The sequence below is a fragment of the Protopterus annectens genome, chromosome 3.part0 (genome assembly GCF_019279795.1).
Source record: "Protopterus annectens isolate FY-2018-M chromosome 3.part0, PAN1.0, whole genome shotgun sequence".
In the NCBI taxonomy this organism is placed as follows: domain Eukaryota; kingdom Metazoa; phylum Chordata; order Ceratodontiformes; family Protopteridae; genus Protopterus; species Protopterus annectens.
This window is the reverse complement of record NC_056731.1, coordinates 382,552,975-382,575,730: the sequence shown is the minus strand read 5'-3', so window position 1 is coordinate 382,575,730 and position 22,756 is coordinate 382,552,975. Positions and strand designations below refer to the sequence as shown.

General features: G+C 39.4%; 1 protein-coding gene across 1 annotated transcript in view; it reads right to left on the bottom strand.

Annotated features, from left to right (window-relative positions):
- AMPH (amphiphysin) overlaps positions 1 to 22,756 on the bottom strand; it is a 1,643,383-nt gene that overhangs the window by 740,232 nt on the left and 880,395 nt on the right. The window contains exon 4 of the mRNA XM_044064832.1: positions 2,603 to 2,697. Within this exon, the coding sequence (XP_043920767.1) occupies positions 2,603 to 2,697 (95 nt within the window). The remainder of the gene's footprint in view (positions 1 to 2,602; positions 2,698 to 22,756) is intronic.

Below are 22,756 nucleotides of genomic sequence, written 5' to 3'. Positions count from 1 at the left end.
TTCTTTAATCTCTCATAAAAAGGAACAAATCAAATCCACGTGTAAAAGGATCTTCCTCAAGGTGATAAGTCAGAATGAATGAAACATTGCACAACCATTAACATATAAGGTGAGGGTTCAGGTCTGGAGCCACAACATTTTATAGAGGAAGAAGTGACATTCTTACCACTGAAATGCATGCATTGTACTAGAACTACCAGCACCCCTTTGGTTTCACAAAGTTTGACTTTGGTACTCTAACCAGGAATGCAATCATGCAGTGATTTGTAGGTGCTACTCAGTCACACTATTACACACCCCCAACCTCTGTGCCTTGTTGGACAGTGGATGTTTATAGCCTACAAACTGGCATCCCACAGACCAACTGCTTTAGGTTGTTCTGAGTTATATGTATCCTCACTTACTCCATCAGAAGAGAGGAGCAGCCCTCTAGCTGTTAAACCCTGCATATTTTTCAGAAAGCCTGGTAAACTGTTTATAATTAGTTAACCGGAAATTAATGGCAGCATATACTTATGACTAACTGCTTTTCTGGTGAGCAAAGTAAGATGCTCTATTATTAAAGCCATGACTTCTAAGCAGCTTCCCTGTAAACAGAATAATTTATGGCAATGTTATCATTTATTCAGTGGCTTTTGCTGCTTTACAGAAAATATTAACTATGATTCTGTAACATTGTTTAAGAAGTCCTAATGCAGTGGAAAAACAGACATGGTAAGAAAGAAAAATTAAAAGTTAATAGAAATTAAAATGTTGAATATCCATGTATATGTATTCAAAGTATAGTTTTATTATGAAAAGAGGCCATCTAAATTACTATCTAGGGATCTTGCAAATCTATCTTAAATATTGTTGTTGTTGTTGTTGTGTCTTTCGGCTTTTCCCGGTTAGGGGTCGCCACAGCAGAACTCTGGTCCGCTAATGATTGGCAGTTGATTTTTACGTGCCGAGTTGCCAGCCCTGATGCACAACCTTCAACAAAGGTATGGCCATCTACGCATGTCTCCACGCAGAAGACACTCTGGCTGAGAATCGAATGGACAGCGTCTTATTGTGAGGCGACAACGCTACCGCAGCACCACCTTGTGCTGTACTGAACAGAAAAAAACACCGTTTTTGTAGTTATTAATATTGTTGTTATTATTATTATTTTGTGAAATTCTTGCTTTGTACAGTACAGGTTAAAGTGATTTTCTTTGCTGCTATTCCACCACATCTGACTTTTGAGTCTAACTTGACAGAAAGCTCAGAGAATAGAATCAAAGAATGACAAGAAAGAGTCGGGATAAGATTGTTTTGACTACTGTAATGTCTCTGATAGAACAAAACATTTATTTTTATTAATAATGAGCTAATGATCTACCAACCATGTGTGTGTTATTGGCTGAGATATAACAGTGGCAATCCCAGGCACCAGAATCAAGTTATACAGAAATGAGCCATGCCACCAAAACCTAAACAAAGCTCCTCTTAACTTGTTCTGTTTTTTGTGTTCTTTAATGGTGATTACCTGTGATTATACCTAATGGTGCATCACTGGTACTTTCTATATATTATTTACAGTTTTTATATATGCCTATCTGGAATTCTTTCCCTATTGTCCTGTCTTATTTTTTTCAATCACTGGACCAATATATTTTTTTCTTTTACAGAGCAAATGCTGTTGGTTACTAAGCTAGTTTTACAAACACATAAATCCAAAAGTCTTATTAATCTCCCTATTAGAAGACTGATTCCCTTAATTCTGAGAGTCCTTTTGTTTTGAAAAATAAAGAGTGATTACAAAAAATAAACAAAAATTGGGAACTACATCTACTTATGTTAAAAAATCACATGAACTCCTGCTAATTTTTTTCACTCACTGTGAAATCACTGCATTGGAGAACACTTTGAGGTACAGAAATATTAGAATTAAATCTATGTTTCCTACATTTCCATTTTCAGTTCTGGTGTCCTCAGCATTATATTTATGTCCCTTGGAATTTTGACAGGAACATGTTTTATTCTCTGTCCTCAGTGCAGTTCTGTGTACAGAAACAATGCAAATAATAACTACTATGACCTCACTATGTGAAAAAGAGACAGGAAATGTGATGGGAAGACTGGAAAACGAGAAATAAAATGCAAAAAGGAAAACATAGAAGGAGAAGTGAAAGATTAAGTGAAGGGAGAAATCCCAAATGAATATTCACTGTGTATTTTTTGTCAGTGGTTTATTTGTGACTGATATTCATAAGGACAGGATACAGTTTCAGGTTGAAAGCACCAATGTCTTTGCACATGATGTATTGGAAAGAGAATGGATGATTAAGAAATCTTGCCTGATGTTTAGAATTTATTTGCTGTGACTCATAATGCACCAAGAAACTTTTCACTTCTCCTCTGTAACAGTAAACATGAGAACAGAGTATCCATCTGTCCTATACCTGTTCCTTATAGAAAACACTGTCCTTAAGTACATGCTAAGAGTGGAGGGTTGTGCCAGTGGCCTTAGCAGATGTACAGCTTATCCCCAGTACTGAACACTTTTCATTATAGATTTAACTAATGTCATATCCTTCCAGTTAACAGATGTAAGTTATAAGGTACTCAATTTTCTTACCTGTCCAACAGTTTTCACATCATCTCGACCATACCATTCAGGCTCATAAACTTCATGTAAAGACTCTGTCAGTTTTTTTGAGGCTTCCTGCATACCTAAAAAGGTAAAGTAAGGGAATTAATATAACAAAATAATGTATGCAAAGTACTTTATAAATAATATGTTAGTTATAGTCTCTGCTGAAGAGAAAGAAAGTTAAATAGTTATGTTATATACGGCCATTAAACGTGGTGTAATTTAAAGTTTATTTATTTATGTATTTATTTTGTTAGATAACTAAAGAAAGAAACTTTTGGAATCCTTAATAAATTGCTAGCTATTACTTTTCTAGCATGTTTTTATAAAACGTATGCTTGCATCAGCATTAAACAGAACCCCGTAAGTAAAAGCAAGCAAAGATACAGAATGTAAGCAACCACACTTTTTTCTGGTTTTCTATTACAAGTTTTACATTTCACTTATTAACTAACTAAAGCACATTTATTTTTGATATTTAACTCCTAGGCTTCCAGAAGGGAGGATCTGAAGCCGGATTCAATAAAGCCTACACGGTCTGTTTATACTGTGTACACATCATGGTGCACCGTTCTGGATTCAGTAAGTGGCACTGCATGCTGTGTAGAGCCACGCACAGCCACACAAACAAGGTAAACACCACAGCATGCAAATTACAGCATGAACAGCTGAACTGTTTGCCAATCAACCAATCTGAGATGGAAGAGCTATTCAACAAGCTATAAAGCAACTTTGTAGACTCACTGCCGGGCTTTCCTTTGAATTCCAAACCTACTGGAATACAGCCACAGAAAGAAGTCTACACAGAAACAAAGTTAGGTGCTGCTGTTGAAGGAGAAGACTTTTCAGCCCCCGGGTAACCTATTACAATCTACATGATGAGAAAATTGTAGAGTGTTACAGGGTAGATAAAGACACACTACAGGAACTCGATAACCTCAGTCATCCTTAACTCAGAGCCAGGGCAAACTGAGGGGAACCCATCCCAGTGGAGACAAAGGCATGTATAGCACTTAGAATCTTAGCTACAGGTACTTTCAGAGACCAACAGTGGACATGCTGCGGTTGTCACAGGCATTAGCATCCAGGATCCTCCATTGATTCTTGAATGCTATGCCCCAACATGTTAGTGCCTACATATATTTTCCCTGTACTCCTGAGGATAGGGTCAGAAATATGCAAGAGTTCTACCCTGTAGCACACTACCTTGAAGTACTGGGTGCCACAGATTGCACACACATAGAAATGGAGGCACCACCTGGAAAACAGGGAAGGGTCTACATAAATAGAAAGTGCTTTCATTCTTTTAACTGCCAAGTTGTGTGTAATGCCAAGGGAGTCATCCTAAATGTGTGTGCTGGCAACCCTAGTAGTTACCACGACTCACATATATGGCACACCTCCCAACTGTATCAGATGTTCACTAGGGAGATATTTCACAGGGTCATTTACTGGGGGGTGCAAGTTATGCACTGGAATCATGGCTGATGACACAGATCAGAAATGTGCAGACACCCACTGAAGAACACCATAATAAGGCAAATGCTCAAACCAGAAATATCATAGACTGTGTGTTTGGGCTGCTCAAGTCAGGGATCCTGTGCCTAGATACATCTGGTGCAGCCCTGCAGTACAATCCATGGACATGTACTGAAATATTCACAATATGTGCCATGCTTTACAACATCATCCTGAGAAAACAGCTTCAGCATGATCAACAAGGGGAAGGAGAACACATCCCACCACCAATGCCAAGGTCACCACAACCATACGTAGGTGAGGAGTCAGAGGGTGAAGCAGCAGCTGCTGTGGGTGTAGGCAGATGTAGGCATGCTCAATTTGCACTCACATTGGAGAAGAGACAATGCATAGCACACTCACTCACCACCTAAGGGCCTAAAACCTCACTCCGATAGTAACATTGATGCCAGGCAACTTTCACAACCTTTACCTCCCTGTGTATTGGCTGTGTACTGCTTGCATTAGATAGAGACAGCCCTGAACTAAAACTTTTGCAAATGCTGGATTTACAAAGTAAGTACTGAACCTGGAGTGTATTGTGTAATAATATGAATGATTGGTATATCCTTGCATTTTGTTACTTGGTAGTGTAAACAAGTAAAAGGTGGAAGATTTGTACAGAAATGACCTTAACATGTGATTGCAGAGACCTTTTTGACTTATATGTGTCCATTATTAGGCAATAGGTCTCAGGCATCAAAGTTTCACACCACCATACCTATCAAAAGGTGGTCACTGCATGCCCTCAGTTTAGCACCATACATTTGTACTGCAAAATCATTAAAGAAAGAAGTTAGAAAGTAATGGAAGTTAAAAAATAATTATACACATTGCAGTTTCAGACTTCACAACCTTCACAAGATCATTCACAATAAAATTGGAAAATGCTGATGCTTTCAACTGTCTAACTTTCTAAGACCAATATAAGTCAAATGTAGAATTACCAGTTCAGCATCACAAATACAGGTAAACTAAGCACTAAGTCAGCTATGCACCCTCAGCATTAGACACAATGCTTATGCATCCCTGAATCCAAATCATACAAAACAGGGATATGGCACAGTTATCATCACTTGCACATGGTGTCGGGGGGGGGTGGCAGGAATCCTAGGCTGACACTAAAGGTCAGTGAGTGTGTGTGAGTAAGAAAGAGAAGCAGGCAGGCATTTTGATAAAGCAACAAATGGCCAGTGAGACAAAATGAGTTTTAAGCTGAAAAGTTGAACCATGTAACTGTTGTGTGTGTGTGTGTGTGTGTGTGTGTGTGTGTGTGTGTGTGTGTGTGTGTGTGTGTGTGTGTGTGTGTGTGTGTGTGTGTCTGTCTGTAGGGGTCCTCCAATTGAAACTGGTGTGTGGGTGCCTGGATGAATACAGCCAAGCTCTGTACTAGCTCTCCATCTTGGTATGTCAGACAGGTGTGAGCCATGCATGGTAGAGGTGGCAGTTCATCGTTGTCATCCCTGGCCATGAGAACTGACTCTGCCAGGAGTTGCACTGGCATGCCCACATCCATGGTCAGATGCACTGCTACAACCTGAACATGACTGATGTCTGTTGGATGAGCTGGGTGTAGACAGCTCTCCCACTGATGGAGCAGTGGAAGTACTGCCACTATGGGAGCTTGACTGGACACAGCCTCATTGGCTAACAGCAGATGATGTGGATGGCTTACACCCAAGAGGATGCTATCCCCCTCCCAGCAAACATTCCATTACAGACAGCTCTCATTCCAACATCTTATTCATCCGATCTGTTGAACTGGAAACACAATGGAGGCAGTCAAGCATGTCAGCCTGTGCCTCATCTACAACCCTAAGCATTTCTCTAGAGCACATATGGGAATGTGCCTGTGCCACCATGATGGCCCTAAACATATGCCTAAACTGCTATAGCCCAATATATGCTACCAAAATAACAGTGCTGCCACTATTAGACAGTGCAGCAATATGCACACAACAGTCCTGACATCAACATCACATACTAAAATATATATTTGAATTGCTCATTAGTACTGACATAAAAATGATTAGCTTACCATGTGCAGATGATGATATGCATGCCAGATTGTCCTGGAAAAAGTTAAGCAAAAAGTAAGGACATCATCACAATTAACAGTAACATGGTGGGTAATAGTTTTTATACTTTATAGTTCATTAACTATAATTTCACAAAAACTTAGATGACAACTCCAACCTAAGCTAATCAGTCAGAATGTGTTAACTGTAGTAATCTTCAATCCTCCCCCCAAAAAACAATTTCTTGTGAAACAGAAATAATGTATTGATATAAATTGTTTTAATATACAACAGTATTTAACAACTGAGATACAAAAGCCTACCTGGAAGCTCATCCTGGGACATGCTTGCTGTCCCTGAAGCAGTAGTTCCAATGTCAAGGACATGCTGTTCTGCACTTCTCTGGGAGCTGTTTGGATCCCTGGCAGTGGCCAGGTACTCTTCACTTGCTGTTAGTAGTGGTTCTGTAGCAGGTTCCCCTGGTACCACCCAATCACAGTCCACTGCAGCTGCTCACCTCTATGCAGATGAGATCATGTCAGTGGCCCTATGGCACACCTGGTCATATGTCCTGCTGTGATCACCCACAGCATTAACTTCTGCAAAGATCTGCTGCCAAATCTATATTCTGCTTGACATATCTCTATGTCCTCTCTCAAGCAGGAAGTCACCACATTACCTAAAATAATAAAAAATGACCTGATTCTTGTCAGTGAAGGGTGGTTTTGAGGATTGAGATGCCTGGGTGGCATAGCCCTAGGTGTCCCAAAAGACAACAAAAGGATAATACACATAAATATCACATAACTACAAAATAACTGCTCACAGATAAAACATAAAAGGTTGCATTTCAGTATTACCTATTGGAGAAACATAAAGTGCTATAAAATGAACTGCCCTGAAGCATGTCTACAGGCACAAAACATTCCATGTTAAGGTATTGCCAATCGTGTATACCTGTGAAATGCCCTGACAAACATGCCCATGATATTAGTACACTTCTAACTAATGCGTACAGAAAAAAATGTAGAAGCCATTGCTAATCAAAATATATGTATACACACACACACACACACACATATATATATATATATATATATATATATATATATATATATATATTGTTGTACAAATTTTTCTTAATTACATTTCAGCATATGCAGCATGTAGCTGACAAAATGCAAGCATACCTTCTTAAGCTCTGTAATCCTCTGTGAAGATATATACCAAAGAAAGAGTCTTTTTTCTGTGTTCTCCACATAAACAACTTTCCTCACCTTCAGTTTCCCTAGCTACACAGTTGCCTTTTTATGGTGTAGATTCAGGGCTGTCAGCATAGTAAAGATGTAAATCAGGTGTCAACTAATTAGAATTGCTGAATCCCACATACTTGGCTTCATGTATCCGATGCAAACATAGAGCAGGTATACCTTCAGTGTTTGTTTTTAATGGATTGTGATTGTGAGTGATTACTGGTTGAGAGAAGGAAAATGTAGGCTGCTCTACATCCAGTGGGTGTGTCAGGTTAAACTTACAAAGTGTTAGATGTAATTTTGTCATGGTTGGGAATGTAAATAAGCAGCACACAATTTACAGGTTCTGTTCATTAACATCCAACCTCCCCTTCATTTGTTGGCAATTGTATATGATATTATTGCCATTTAATGTCTTCACACATTTAAGGACAATGACATAGAATGGCTTACATACTGCATTTCTCAAATTACTGGTCAGATAAGAGAAGCATGACCAACAAACACAGAGAGGTAAGACAGAGCTGTATATTTGCAAGCAATAATCATAACTGGTTGTGTGATCACTTAGTGCACTACATCCAAAAATAATAAATGTACAAATAATAGCTGCATGGTTTCATATTACTGTAGCTGATGTTGGTTGTATGCAGAATGATTTCAGTTCCTTGCTGCAAAGCTGTTTGTGTGGCAAAGAAGGAAAAGGCAGCATTTCTGTGTTCTGAAGGTTCATTGCAGTAAGAGTTCAAATCCAGACTTATGTAGAAATATCTTACATGTACTAATATTTCTAGTGTGTATATCATAGATTGCTTTTCCTCATTTATTTATTTATTTTACATTTGTTTACTGGGGAGGTCTGACTGGACAGAGCTGTCCATTTTCAGTGGAGGCCTGGGGAGAAAAGCTCCAGAGCAATTGCTATCATACTATACATAAGACATTTACAAGCATTGTGGTTTACACATTCACTTATAAAATATAGCAGGTAACATGATTGCATAATATATTTACATAAGCATAGAGATTTAGACGTACAATTAAAAGTATTCCAGGTAGTAACATATGATGTTTGTTCATACAGCATGTTTAGTAAAGATAAAACAAGAAAGGAAAACTAAAAAAGGAAGAGAATATAGACTAGTTCATATGAGGTGCATTGACATTTTAAGGGAAACCTTTTCAACTTAGTCTATAGGAGAGTTAATGGGTATAGACAGGACAGTGGGGAGTAGGCAGCAGTGAGTTGGTAAGTAATGTGTGATAACACATAGTGCATCTCTGGGAGTTTTAAAGAGGAGGTTGAATAATGGGTAGGGGAAAGGAGTTAGAATATGTCAACCAGGTGCTAGGCAGTTGCATGTCCAGGAGTTGTTTAGGTGGGAAACAAATTGTTTTTAAAAGATGGTTTTGTTATGTTGTAACCTGATTTGTAGTGGTAGGGGAGTTCCAAGTCTTGGCAATGTTGCTAGAATACAGGGAGTCACCAGAGCTATAATAACTTTTGGAGATTGCGATCCGTGCATTGTTAGTGGATCTAAGTTCGCGGCTATTGGAGTAGAGGGTGATCAGTTCTTGTAAGGCTGGAGTTTTGTCAGGTTGGTACAGTATTTGATGAGCTAGAAGAAGTTGGTTTAGAGCTAAGATATTATTGAGTTCCAGCCAGGAAAGCTGTTTTAGGGCCTGACAGTGGTGGGTGCAGTAGGAGGAGTTTGTGGTGAATTTTTCTATTTTGTTGTAGCATACTGATAGCTTGTAAAAATCACTCTTGTTTAGATTAGGACAGGAGAAGCATACAGTAAGGTAAAAAGAAGATGGGTATGAGCTAGGGTATCTTTACTGTTGCTGGTTAAGAAGTTTTTATATCTGTAAAGAGTACCTAGTTTTTTTGTTGATTTTGTTTATTGTATGAGTTATGTGTTTGTCAAATCTCATATTATTGTCAATAATGACGCCTAGTAATTTGTTTTGTGTGACGGGGGAGATAGGGGTATTATCTGATACAAAAATAGAGAATGGACGAGTAGGTGTTGCTGCTTTAGAAGGATAAAAGAGCATAAGTTGGGTCTTTTTAGGATGTAGTATTAGCTGGGAGTGTGTAAGCCAGCTTTCGATGGATGTAAAGGCTTCTTGGGTCTTGATTTGAAGTTTTTGGAGGGTGGGAGCAGAGCAGATTAAGTTGAAGTCATCAGTGTATTGAACCAAAAGGTGGCAACACCGAGGAGCTAGAATAAATTATTCATGTTTTATAGTACGTGGTTTCTCCTTTTTACTTTTAAGTAATAAGAACAGCATTTGGTATCCTGTTGTGGTTTTGATAAATTTGAGGAGGTGGAAGTGTTGTTGCAAGTGTATTGAACCATGTTTGCTAGAGGGGTGGCCCTTTGAAGATTATTTGTAAATATAATGAAAAGTAGGGGTCCTAGGATTGATCCTTGGGGTACTCCTAGTTTTACAGGTAGTAGTGGGAAAAGGGAGTTTTTCAACTGAACAGCTTGTTGGCATTGGGAGAGAAAGTCTTGGAACAATAATAGAGTAGGGGTAGTTAGTTTTAATTGTGAGAGTGATGTTATTAGTTTTGTAAGGGAGACTGTATCAAACACCTTTGATAAGTCAAGAAAACTGCTGACACTAGTTGGTTGTTGTTGCATTGCATATTTACTAGGTTACTAAAATTGATGAGTGCAGTGGTAGTGCTCTGGTTGGGTCAGAATCCGTGTTGAGTTTCGGCAAGAAGATTGTTGGAGAGGAGATGTGTTAGCACCTATGTGTGGATACATTTTTCCAGTATTTCAGCCAGTGGGGAAAGTATAGCTATAGGGCAGTGGTTTGTTAGGTCAGTGGAGATGCCCCCTTTGTGTATTGGTATAATGTAGGAGATTTTCAGAGAAGTGTCACCTTTTGTTCTAAGATAGATCTATTAATGATTGTAGAGACTGGGTAAAAAATGGCTTTGGCGGCTATTTGTAGGAATTTGGCAGGTAGTTTGTCGGCTGCTAAAGTGGTGGGTTTAAGTTTGGTTAGGTGTCCATAGATGGTGTAAGTTGGTTCAGGTTGAAGGGTGAAGGAGTTAGTGTTATTTGATGGGTTATATAGTATGGTGGGGGGTTGAGGAATGTGGGTCTGTTGACAGCATTAATAAAGAGTTGGTAAAGAACTCATTGAATTTGGTGGCTGTGTTTATACAGGTGGTGTCTATGTTTGGATGAGGAGTTGGTGATTTACCTGGTTGAAGAATACTGTTTATAGTGGCCCAGAACTTTTGTAGGTTGGTATTATGCTTAGTTTAAATTCCACTATAGTATTTTTGTTTGTCTAGTCTGATTTGTTTATTTACAGTGTTTCTCAGTTGTAAGAATGTCTGCCTATTAGGAGTAGTTTTGTTTTTGTGCCAAGTGCCCCATGCTTTGTCCCTTTGTTTCATAAGTTGCCTAGTGCTATTGGTACGCCATGGGGCATAGATGGCTTTATTGTGGATCTGTCTTGGTGGAGCAAGTTGGTTGAGAAGGCCTAAGAAGATAGTGTTGAAATATTCAACTGCTTCATCTAAAGGAAGTGTTAAAAGAAGGGACAAGTTAGAGTGTTTAAGGGCTTTATTAAGGCCATCAGCCTTGAAGTTTTTAGTGTATCTGATGTGTTTAAGAGAGCTAGTTCTAGTGAGTTTAGTTTGGTCTCTGATGAAGAAGATTAAGAGATGGTCACTTAGAGCGTCAGGTAGTGTACCAAAATTATGGGTGAAAGATGGGTGATTGGTGAGAATCCAGTCTAGTATTGATTTTTTTTTTGAGGTTTTGTCTACCCTAGTAGGGGTTTGTATAAGCTGTGCAAATCCATAAAGGTTAATAAGATTTGAGGGGTTGGGTGATTTAAGTAAGGTCCAATAAATATTAAAGTCACCTAGTATAATGGTTTCATTGGGGAGGGTTTCTGATGTCCATTGGAGAAGAGATTATAGGGTTTTGATTTTACCTCTTGGAGAGATATATGATCCTAAGATATTTAGCTGTTTTTGTGTATTTAGTCTTACCTTAGCAAGTAGGATCTCTGCATTATTAAATACAGGGATTTCTATGTTAAATAGTTCATCACTGTTGTTGTTCTGATAGAGGAGAGTGACTCTACTTCATCTTTTATCTTCACGGTCTTTTAGTAGTATGCTATAACCAGAGGGAAGTACTTCTTCATTTTTAATGTGTGGTTTAAGCTATGTTTCTGTGAGAAAGATGATGTCAGGTAAATATCTTGTGCCTTTTTTTTCCTTTTTTTTTTTTTTCTAGGCCAGTGTTTGCACAATGTGCAACTTAGCGAAAACACAAGAAATGGAGAAAAATTAATGTCAGGTTTGGATGTGCTTATTTTGTTTGCAGGAAGCACAGCAGTACACAAACTGGACTAGTGGGCCACCCAGGAAGCAGACAGAACACCAGCAGAACATCTGCAAGCAGGGTGTCTGTAAAAGGGCAAAGGTTAAAAACAATACATTGTTGCAATTTCTACAGTAGATATAAAAAGTGTACAGCCAGGTTTTTATGATATAAAAAATGAGGCCACAATAAATCATTTCAAAACTTTACCCACCTTTAATGTGACCTATAACCTGTAAGTTTCAAATGAAAAAACAAATCTGTTAGGGGAAAAATAGAAAAAATAAAAAACGTACAATAAGCTGATTGCATAAGTGTGCACACCCTTAAATTAATACTTTGTTGCTGCACCTTTTGATTTAATTACAGCATTCAGTCTTTTTGGGTAGGAGTCTATCAGCATGGCACATCCTGACTTGGCAATATTTGCCCACTCCTCCTTGCAAAAGCACTCCAAATCTGTCAGATTATGAGGGCATCTCTTTTGCTTACCTAAGACACATACACAACTGGATCTAACCTTGTCAGGTCACACATGCACACATATATGTGTAACAGCTCAAATTGTCACCTGTATTTATGTATGATTCCTGACGATGTCTGAGCAGTACTTGCTCTGTGGCAAAGATGGAAAATCAATGTTGTGGAAGAAAATGTTTTGTCACTTATGCCTAGGTTTGAATCCCACACTGTAAAAGTAAATTTTCCTCAATGTATAAAGATAAAAAAAATGTGTCAGGTCATTACATTTTTGCCCCAGTGCATATCTGCAAACTTAACTCACCTAACAGTTACGTTTCAATTTCCAATATATATTTCCAGGCTACATCAGTAGACACCCCTCAAACTAAGGCCAAGTGTTAGATTAACCTTCCAATTTCAGTTATTTAATTCCTCACTGCTTGACACTGCTGTGCCCTGCTTAACATCATGCAAATGCAGTTGGCATCGTTGCTCGGGTATGCCCTCTACCAATAAACAAGATAACTGGAATTGGTGGGAAAGCATCAGTTTCCATTGCTGTAGTTTGGCTGGCAGACATGGCTGGCATTGGAGGAGCAGGTGCACACTTTATGGCACAGAGGTAGGGTGTCCAGGAGTACAGGATATTTATTGGACTCCTATTAAAGCACCATATACAAATGTTTCTGCAGGGGGGGGTCTATTCTGGCTCCCAATACAAGTCTTAGGTATGGAATAATTTGGCCCAGGCTGTATCCAGTGCCCTTGGTATCCACTACACTGGAAAGCAATATAGGCATCATTATAATGACCTATGCAGGAGGAAAAGGGATACTCTCAACCTATGGTTGCAGGAATTTGAGACTGTGGACATCCCATAGCTGTGTAAGTATGACAATAACAGAGTACTTTAAGACTTAGAAAGCTAGCTATATTCAAGACCGGTACGCACAATGCTCTTCTGTTCCGTTCTGTTCTTTCCTCAGCTCCCACTGAACATGAGTTCAATCAACAGGCTCATGTTGCTCCATTGGAGAGACTGATGGAAGTAAGTGGTATGTATGCAGCAGAACAGAAATGGTATTGTTGCATTAAAAGCTAAACACAGTTTTTATCTTTTATAGAGTTGCAACAAATTGAGCATGCATATCCCAACTGTAAAAGCAAGTATGCATGCATTAGTCTGTAGCACAAACCAGTTGCAAGAGTTCAATATCAGACTGTAGTTAGAAGTTTTGGGTTGAAATACCATGATTCCCAACTGTACAATACTGTTATTACTTTAATAATACTTACATTAAATTAAAAACTCTATACAGGTGACATAAATGACATAAATACAAATCTGTATACCTGGAACATGCATATGTACAATATATGCACATGTCAAGGACTATTTTAAGCAATCTGTGGTATAGTGTGTATCTGTTAGGATGTATACTTAAATGAAATACTTCATATAAAAAAGTTGTATAATTGTGTTAATGCATTGCGTGTCACATATAATAGTACTATTTTTCTCTCTTTTTTTCTCTCACCCCAACCCTTATCTCACTTTTTTATTTTCTATGTATTGTCAAAATGTCTCCTTGTCATCCATGTGTATCACATCACTAAATGCTACACAGCATAGTGAGGGAGGCCAGCCCCAGTGGATCAGCCTTCCTTTGCTCCACTGGCTCTAGCACCAATGGATAGCATATCTGGAAGTCAAACTGGCAGCACTGATTTTGCTGCCCCTACACTACCTGTGCCCTCAGATAGTACTGCCTCAGAAGCTGGTGCAGTGATACCCTCCAGGAGCAGTGGCAGAGCTGGTGATTTCATCACCCACAGGGAGTTTCCAGCGATGGTTTTAGGGTTTTGCACCAAACCATTGGTGTATGCCTATGCTGGATGGAGTGGCTGCTCTCCTTCATGGTTTATAGGAGGAGATGTTAAGCACTCCAGCCAGTGAGTGAGGACTCAATTTTCACTATCTCCAAGCTTGATGTCCATGACCCTGTGTTGTCCCCTCCTTCACCCCAATCATAGTGTCCACCAACCGTTTGTGTCCATTAACATCCCTGTCTTGTCATGTTTGTCTTATTTGTTTGTATTTGCTTCCCCTCCTTCTAAATTAATTAAAAATGGGTACCTGTCCCACAAAAAAAAAAAAAAAACATCCCATACAAAGCTTTCCATTTTGCACATGTCTTCTTGACACACTTGATTTGATCCAGTTGGCTATACAATATGATTGGATTGTTGTCAACCCTCTTTGTGGAGGTGACAGTTCAAATTCAGTTAATATTCTGCACATATTGTCAATTTATATAATTAAAGAAATGGATAGCTATGGTTCTTTCCTGCCTTCGTCTTGTACATTCCTGTATTGCTTTCCCTTTGTTCCCCCCTACTTGCTCCCCATTTCACCACTTTCTTATCTACCCCATTTTAACACCTATGATCTGGTCAAAAAACAGAATCCCACACAACACACATAAGTAGCAGGAAAAAAACAATGGATCCCTTCAATTTTTGGACTCTGTTTCTGAAAAGTTTTGCATCACTCACCAATGTGCAGTAATAGTAAGTGGTAGTACAATGCTGTGGTTATCTCTATGCAATGCCCCATAACCCTGCTGTGCTATGCCAACACACAGCAACATATGTACTATAAAGAATTCATGTCATTGCATTATCGCTGTTTATTTAAAAGTCTTTAAAAGTATTAGATACACCTGGATTCGAACCCAGTATCATCACGGCTCAAAAATAAATATGTCAATGTATTTACACCTACTGCCACAGAGTCAAATAAGCAGCAGGTGTGTTTCATAGTATCAGTACTAACTCTCAGACTTTTCGCAACGCTATTTGCATTTGCGCACTCCTTAACTACGTGCAAACATGGAAAGTATTGAAAATGTGTATCTTCCATGCAGAAACACTTTGCCAACAGTCCATACCTCTCAACTTCTCTGAGCATGAAATCTGAACAAAGACAGAAATGATGGGGGGACAAAGGCCCAAAATTAGGGACAGATTTTAAATATTGCTCCTATAAACTTAAAAGTCGCTAGTTCATTATTATACATTTTCTGAAGGATATAAACTCTGAAACACAAATCTCTGTCATTATTCAGGATTCTTTAGTGACTTCAATCCTCAAAGATATTCCAGAAAACCACAAATTTCATGAGAAATAGACAAAAAATAAGAGGTAAAAATCTGGAAAGTTGAGTGGTATGCAACCATTACACAAACCTGCTGCACCACTCTATGGAAAAGTAAATATTGTTATGTATTACTGCTGCTTACTGTCAATTTCCTGTCTATAACAAGACATTACATGTGGAAACACAACAAACTGAAGGCCCTATCTAATAATATTTCACATATTTACAATACAGCCATGTGTTGCCTACCCCAAAGCACTGCAACCCTGGTGTCTCAATATTTTTCCACACATATATCACCTACACTACAGACATTAATATAAAATGTTGTCCGCTATGCAATGCACATCAATTTGGTAGTATGCAGAACTAGAACTAATTACCCATATGCCTAAAAAGTTTATCTGCAAGGCTAGGGAAGGGATCAGCATGGACCTTATCCACTGCGACATAGGTGACATTCAACACACTTGACCCGACCCATTTTGATTTTTCCAAGGGTCAATCTTGCTTATTACGTATTGTGGACTTCACTGATAATGACTCCAAAGACGTGGATGAGGGATAACAGTACATACCACTATGTTGATTTATCCAAGGCCTTTGACACTATCCCCCATGCAGGTATCATAGAAAAACTCTCCCATCTAGGAATTAAACTGTACATTACTAGATGGAGAGCCAACTGACTCACTGACAGGACACACACTGTCAAAGTTGGGGACTACACCTCCACCAGTAGGCCACTTACCAGAGGAATACTACAAGGGTCTGTGTTATGCCCTCAACTGTCTCTGAAGTCCAGGCAAATGTAGATGGCCTGTGGCTTATCAGGTTTGCAGATGACCATCAACTGGATGGAGTCATAAAGAGTCCCACAGCTATGTTAACATATTACAGAAAGGGCTGACTCAGACAAATGATTGTGCCAAAGTCATGGACTGAACCTTAAAGCAAAATATGCCTCATTGTCCACTTTGGCAATGAAGTACCCCTGTTAATTATGATATACATAGCACCCCACTAAACTCAAACACAGTGTTGTGAGACTTGGAAACAAAGGTTGATAGCAATCTACACTTCAATCACTATTTATCCATAGTAGTGAGACACACATTCTGCATTGCGCACATCATAAATAAGGCCATCACATCCAAGACCAGGGAGGTCATAGCTCTGCTGTACTCTACCCTTATCAGACCACTGCATTCATTACTCCCTTCTGTCTGTACCTCAGCAGATACAGGAAGCAAATTGAGAAAACACAGAGGTTTGTGACTGACAGAATCCTCAGCCTCTAAAACATGACAAACATGGAAAGACTGAAAGACATGTAACTGTACTCAATATCATGCAGGCTGCTGAGAGGTGACGTATGCCTGGCCTGCAGACCAGTCTCAGACCCTGCACTACTGGAAATGCTGGACATCTGCAAATCAAATGGGACAAGAATAACTTGCTACAGGGTGCTCAACCTAGCCTGTGACATAAACAGAACATGCTGGGGAGACAGATATATTTCCCAGTGATTGCCACTCCTCTGTAATAGGCTCCCACTGCATGTGAAGCACAGTTTCTCAATGACCCTATTCAAGCTCAACCTTGACAACTGGTTGGATGATTGTAAATTCACTCCTGAGGTGGCATCTATGTCCCTCATGATCAAGGCCAGTCTATGCTGATTACAAAATCTATCTGCTAACAATGACCATCTATTAATGCTCAATAACAGTATTTGTGTTTTTATACAAATAGGTTTATAAACACCCTTGGGCCATTAGGCTAGAAACCTTCTATGACCCTATGAAGCTATGAACCTATGCAGACCTCCCAACATCTTCTCTCCAACATGGAGTGCTGATGTCACCCACTATAAGTTGACCTGCAGTCTTGTAAAAGTCAGACTTGTGCTGTGGCACTTACATAAAGTACTGAGTTTTTCATTCTGTGTACTTAGATAAGTAGAGGTTCTGTTCTCACAGTAGTCAACTGAGGGGGTGTCTAGCATAAAGAGCATAAGTATGTATCCTACAGTTACTGCTCCAATCCCATGGATTGACAATATTTAAATAGTTGCACATGCCTGCACATCCATTTCATGCAGGCTTTCCAATGTGCCCTGCTGATGTCATCCACTAAAAGTTCACCTGCAGTCTTATAAAAGTCAAACTTGTGCTGTGGTGCTTTTGTAAAGTACTGAATTCTACAATATGTATACTTAGCTAGGTAGGGGTTCTGTACTCACTGCAGTCAAATAGGTGTGTGTGTGTGTGTGTGTGCATGTGTGTTTGTATATATACCCTGAAGGGCAGAAGTGAGCATCTTACAGTTACTGTTCCAGTCCTATGGGTTGACAGTATTTTGATAGTTGCACATACCTACACATCCATTTCTTGCAGGCCTTCCAACATTTTCTCTCCAACATGCCCTGCTGATGTCATCCACTATAAGTTGACCTGCAGTCTTACAAAAGTCAGACTTGTGCCATGGTGCTTGCATAAAGTACTGAGTTCTTTAGTCTGTGTACTAGATAGGTAAGGGTTCTTTCCTCAATTAAGTCAACTGTGTGTGACTAGCCCAAACAGTAGATGTATATATCATACAGTTACCACTCCAATCCCATGTATTGACAGTATTTTGATAGTTGCACATGCCTACACATCCATTTCATTCAGGCCTCCCAACATCTTTTCTCCAACATGGCTTGCTGATATCATCAACTATAAGTTGACATACAGTCTTAAAAAGTCAGATGTGTGCTGTGGAACTTGTGTAAAGTACTAATTTCTGGAGTTTGTGTACTTAGATACATAGGGGTTTTATTCCCATTGCAGTCAAGTGTGTGTGTGTGTGTGTGTGTGTGTGTGTGTGTGTGTGTGTGTGTGTGTGTGTGTGTGTGTGTGTGTGTGTGTGTTCTTGCTTGACATTACAGAGAGCGTTTTACATCAATATGTGGGATACTGTTATTAGCATATTCTCCTCAGCAGACACTGCTGTTGTCATCAGCTATAAAGTGTTGCCTTAGACATTCCATGTCAGAGTTCAGCAATGGCATTTGCCTTAAATACAGAAGTCTGTAGTCTGTATACCTAGATAGGTAGGGATTGTTCTCACTGTAGTCAACTGGTGTGTGTGTGTGCATTTGTGCACTTGCTTGACATTACAAAGATCCTTTTACACCAGCATGTGGGAGACTGTTATTACCACATACTCCTCAACAGACACTGTTGATGTTATCAGCTATATCTGATTTGTGGAAATGCCCTATTCCCAGCAGGTCAGGGTCAAAGACTGGCCTGGAGGCCAGGCAGAAGTCACCTCATCCTATATGATACAAATTACAGTGATGTGGCTTTTTGTCTACCCACATGCATCATGGCATGGTTTGTAGGCCCTGTGTTTTCTTGGTGAAAACCTCTGTGGTCTCTTCAGCTGCTGTATATGTCTGGGGAGGTACAAGCAAAAGACAGCATCATACTCTATTACTGTTCTTATGAGGTTCGAGTACAGTGCTGTTATACAATCCTAAGATCTGAATATGATGGTATGACTTATGATGTGCACAACATAGGATTTCAATAGCAGTGTGGATACTTGGTGGCCGAAGTTCAGATTGTTATCTACATGCGGTCCAACTGCTTGCATCTCTGTGTTTCAGTGTAGCAGGATTGTTGTCAATGCTGTAATAAGCATGGAATTCCATTTTTCTGAAGGAGAAAATAAAGACACATTTCTGCATTTATTTGTAGACAATGTGGCATTGTCACTAGTCATTTGTCTGTGTTTGCCCCTCCCATAGTATGTTATCATCATAGATGAACTCAGTGATTGTGCCCTGTATTCAAGAATCAGCAAACGCAGTAAGCCAAAGACCACATAACTTCACCTGAACTGTTGATAAATAGATTGCAAACAGTAAAGGGCCAAGCACAGATCCCTGGGGTACACCAATGCTGACAGTTCTACTGGTACAGGTTGACTCAGCAACTTTTACAGTATGTGTTCTGTCTATGAGCCAATTGGTTACCCATCTAGTGACATGAGGTTTAATCCCCAGCTGGGAGACTTTCTCAATGATTCCTGTGGGGGTATTGTGTTCAAACCCTACACCAATTGAGGATAGCCAGTATGCACTGTGTTATCCACATCCAGGCATATCATAGAGAATCAATGGGCTGTGACAACATCACAGATGGCCTATCACATGACTCATCACATTCACCTTCCTGACACAATTTAATACTGCAACACTCCCTCCACACAGACTATGTTGCTATACAAAGGTGTTTTCAACATGCATCCGTGTGAGTTGGGGTGGAGGGACAGCTCTCAATGCATGCAAGTATAGACACATCCTGACTCTCCTCATCTGTGAGGTTGACCAGCATGTCATTATAGACCTTTTCTAAATGGACAATAGTGATATCCCAGCTGTGTGCAACAGACCTATGTGATTTGTTAATGCTACATCTGTTAGATGTCCTCAAAGAGATCACTGAAGGCATGCATGACAACAACACTATCACCCTTTTGAACTTGACAACCCCAAGGCATTTGACACAAATACACACTGAGGTATTCACTCAACACTGTCAGATGTGGCCATATGCATCTATATCACAAAGTGGGTAGACCAGTGTATTACATATATGGCATCTAAATATGTTGACATGTATGAAGTGACCTATATCTCAAGTCCAGTGATCAGGTCAGTACATCAGGGCTGTCTGTTAAACCCTTTCCTGTCCATTATTTAAGTAATGGACGTCAAAGATGACATACACATCCTGTGTTCAAACAGCTGCCTGAAGGACTACAGATTGTGGGCAATCATTGACTCCAACTGTGATATTAGTATAATACAGAAAGTATCAACACACACCAAAGATTGCTGCCACAGCCATCACAGCACCTGCAATGACAAGAAAACATGGGGGGATTTGTTACATCAGGAAAACAAACATATAACCCAACTTTGATGTGGACATCATACCCTATAATCAGACCAATAGGTATGTGACCTATGTCCTAGGGTAGATGGTAAATGAAACATCCACCAGCGTGTGTTCACAGTGCTGAATACTCCCTTGTATGTGACACAAATACTGAGTATGTAAAGGACATCCTCATCAGAGACCATAATACCTCCATAGTTCCCAGCCATCATCCCACCAATAACTGAGTACAATGCACACTTCTTCATGTACCTCCATACACAACTTCTTCTGATGTGTAACTGAAGTGTATCACCTTTGTCACAGTGAGCTGTCACACAGCTTATTGGCCATACCTAGGTATTCATTTTGTGGCATAAACATTACTGCATGATGGTGTGAACCCCCATCAAGTTGTTACACGAGATGCATGTTTGCTACCTGTTCTAGTAATCCACATAGTACATACATAGATGTTTGACAACATTAATGGCATGGATAACATTCATGACAGTGTGAATTGCGCTTTTCCCGGTTAGGGGTCACCAAAGCGGAACTCCGGTCCGCTAATGATTGGCAGTAGAGTTTTACGTGCTGGCTTGCCGGGCCTAACGCACAACCTTCAACGAAGGAACGCCCATTCACGCATGTCGCCACACAGAAGACGCTCTAACTGAGAATCGAACGGGTAACATCTAACTGTGAGGCAACAATGCTACTGCAGCACCACCACTGCAGTTTTATATATATATATATATATATATATATATATATATATATATATATATATATTTGCCATGCACACCAAGTCAACTAGCCTGTATTACTCATAATGTTGAATACAGGTATAGCAGTGTCCCTGCTAACACCTCTAGCAGATGTTACAGTGCCAGGATAGTGTGTGCATGATTACCATCATAAAGTGTGGATGTATCATAATAGTTGTACAATTGTGTTTGTGCAGAATCATCTCTGATCACTCTAAATCACATATGTTATGTGAGAGGCATGGGATTGCTTGTGGCATTATTCTGATATTGTCCATGATTGTGGTTGCTTCTGTTACTGTTCTCCATGAGCCTTTACCTCTGTTGAGATTACATTCGTATTCAGGCAACTCAGTTTGTACAGCTTCATGATATGCACCCTACCCCAACTGTATGTCACATCCCTGATAGATTTCCTCTGCATTATTCATGTGAGGATGATTATCTGACATAGACATCCTTCCTATTGTTATGTTACCTTGTGTGACAGTCAGATAATACACATTTTCACTGTGAAGTCCCTACTGTACCATATTGATATGTGATTGGTGTTGCTGGTAAAACAGTGTTCCATTGGCATGCCTTCATCTGCTATACATTAGGTTTTCACCTGTCCTCTTTTCTTGTATTCATTCCTACAAGTCATCTGTGTGTTCATATTCAATACACACACTTCCCCTGAGTATTTATTTTACATGACAGTCCATGGACCTTTACAGATCATTAACACAACTTCAGCACAGAATGCCAGGAATGGGATATCACAATACTCTGCACTGTAGATACACTGTCCTGTACTGTGTTTGGATAATATATTTAACAATCATACCTCTCAACTGTCCAGATTTTCACAGAATGTCCAGATGTGTTACTTATCAATTTTGTGGCTTTTTGACATATCACTGGGATAATCTCAGGACTGATGTAACTCAATAATTACATACATTTTAGCTCCAGACATCAAATCCTTCAGAACATGTATCTTAACACAAGCAGTTGGTTATTCTAGTACATTTCTACAGGGTAAATATGTCAAATATGTCCTTATTTCTGTGTTATTATCTCCCCTTTATGTTGGACTTTGTCCAGATGTCTGGCACGAAGAGATTGAGAGCTATCTGTGAATAGCTGGTGTTCATTGTGGCATTCCATGCAAAACCGCAGACCGTCAGTGCCCTGATTTAAACAGGAGTGCTATGTGTGTTTGCTTACATGCTTTCCTGGCCAGCAACACTGTTGCTAGCCACAAAACCTCTGCTAGTTGCATTCAAACATGGTGCACGGCATTATTATGCAATGAGCGCTGCTGCTCACTGCGCATCACTACTCACACATGTAAACTCCATGTAGACTTCATGCAAAGCCGACACAGAATTTATTGAATTCTAGGGCTGAGCTTTTAAATTAGAAATTATGCTGAAATCATCAAAAAAAAAAAAACACGACACTTACATGTTTGGTTCTCATTGTTCCTAGCTATTTTATTAATTATTTATTTATTTACTTGTTGCATTTTTTTACTGGGATAGTCTGAATGGGCATAAAGCTTTCCCTTTTCAACAGAGCCCTGGGAGAAAAGTCCCATGAATGGCTTTGTAAGTTTATTGAAAAGGTAATATAGTATATTCCTTAATTTCTGCAGAAATGAAAATACCCTACCAG